General features: G+C 42.8%; 1 protein-coding gene across 1 annotated transcript in view; it reads right to left on the bottom strand.

Annotated features, from left to right (window-relative positions):
• Positions 1–767: 767 nt before the first annotated feature.
• The window catches only part of LOC133527119 (uncharacterized), an 8,074-nt gene continuing 7,335 nt past the window's right edge, over positions 768–1,506 (bottom strand). Inside the window, exon 3 of the mRNA XM_061864011.1 lies at positions 768–836. Within this exon, the coding sequence (XP_061719995.1) occupies positions 768–836 (69 nt within the window). The remainder of the gene's footprint in view (positions 837–1,506) is intronic.

Genomic DNA, 1,506 nt, shown 5'->3' on the forward strand with positions numbered 1-1,506 from the left:
AATACGAAAGTTTGGGTCACATGAGTAAGAGCATAGGTAATGAGCGTGAAGTGTCGTGTTTTTTGCCACACCATGGGGTACTCAGGGACTCCACCACGACAAAGTTGAGGGTCGTATTCAATGGTTCCTCCCCTACAACCTCAGGCAAGTCGTTCAACGATATTCAAAACGTAGGGCCAACTATTCAAGACGATTTGCAGTCTATACTCATGCGATTTCGTCAGCATAACTATGTAGTGACCGCTGATGTCGAAAAAATGTACCGGCAGATACTAATCGAGGATTCACAGCGGTCTCTTCAGAAGATACTGTGGCGGTGGCACCCTTCGCAGCCAATCGCGATATTCACGTTAAATACAGTAACATATGGCACAGCTAGTGCACCTTTTCTTGCGACCAGGTGTCTCACTCAATTAGGGTACGATTCAAATGACGTAAATGTCAAACATGCAATTTGTCACGATTTTTATGTTGATGATTTTTTGTCAGGCAGAGACACGGTTGATGAAACTATTGCATTATGCCATAATGTTACACATGAGTTAGAGTCAGCAAAGTTTCATTTACGCAAGTGGCATTCAAATAATAAAGACATCTTGCTTGCAGTTGATCAAGATGCTAGTAGTTCTGAGATTGTAGACCTTAGCATTGAAGAGTCATCCAAGACTCTTGGTTTGAATTGGTCATGTTTCCAAGATAAACTGACGTTTTCCATCAACGTTAATACACAAAGTAAAATTAATAAAAGGTCAATTTTATCGACGATTTCACAGGTGTTCGATCCACTTGGTCTGGTCGCTCCATGTATAGTAGAAGCAAAAATCATTATGCAGCAGCTGTGGATTAGGAAATGTTCATGGGATGGGGAAATTCCTGATTCAATTAAAGACGCGTGGGTTCATTTTGCGCATACACTGCCATATTTGAACAATTTGTCAATTCCGAGATGTATCAAATTACCAAATCCTGCCGAAGTCTCACTTCATATATTCACAGACGCCAGTGAAAAAGCATATGGTGCGTGCATTTATGTACGTAGTGTAGGCAATGACGGGATAGTCAGTGTCCGTCTCTTAGCGTCCAAGAGCAAAATTGCTCCTATTAAGCCACAGGCTACAATACCGCGATTAGAGTTGAGTGGAGCTTTGCTTGGCGCAAAGCTTTATACAAAGGTGTCTTCATCACTCACCTTAGACATAGATCACTGCGTGTTTTGGTCTGATTCCACAATTACATTAGGGTGGATAGCTGCAAATCCTCTCAATCTAAAGACGTTTGTACGCCACAGGGTAAGCGAAATTCAGGAGCGTACAGTCGGCTGTCAGTGGCGTTATGTACCGTCAAAAGAAAATCCTGCAGATTTAGTTTCCCGTGGTCTCAGCGCTGATCAGTTAGGTCAAGCTTCTCTGTGGTGGTCAGGTCCACAATTCATTCGGTCAGATCAGATGCAGTGGCCAAGCAATCCAAACAAGAAATCCGACGGTAATCTACCCGAAATGGTAGAGC

Source organism: Cydia pomonella, chromosome 17 (genome assembly GCF_033807575.1).
Source record: "Cydia pomonella isolate Wapato2018A chromosome 17, ilCydPomo1, whole genome shotgun sequence".
In the NCBI taxonomy this organism is placed as follows: domain Eukaryota; kingdom Metazoa; phylum Arthropoda; class Insecta; order Lepidoptera; family Tortricidae; genus Cydia; species Cydia pomonella.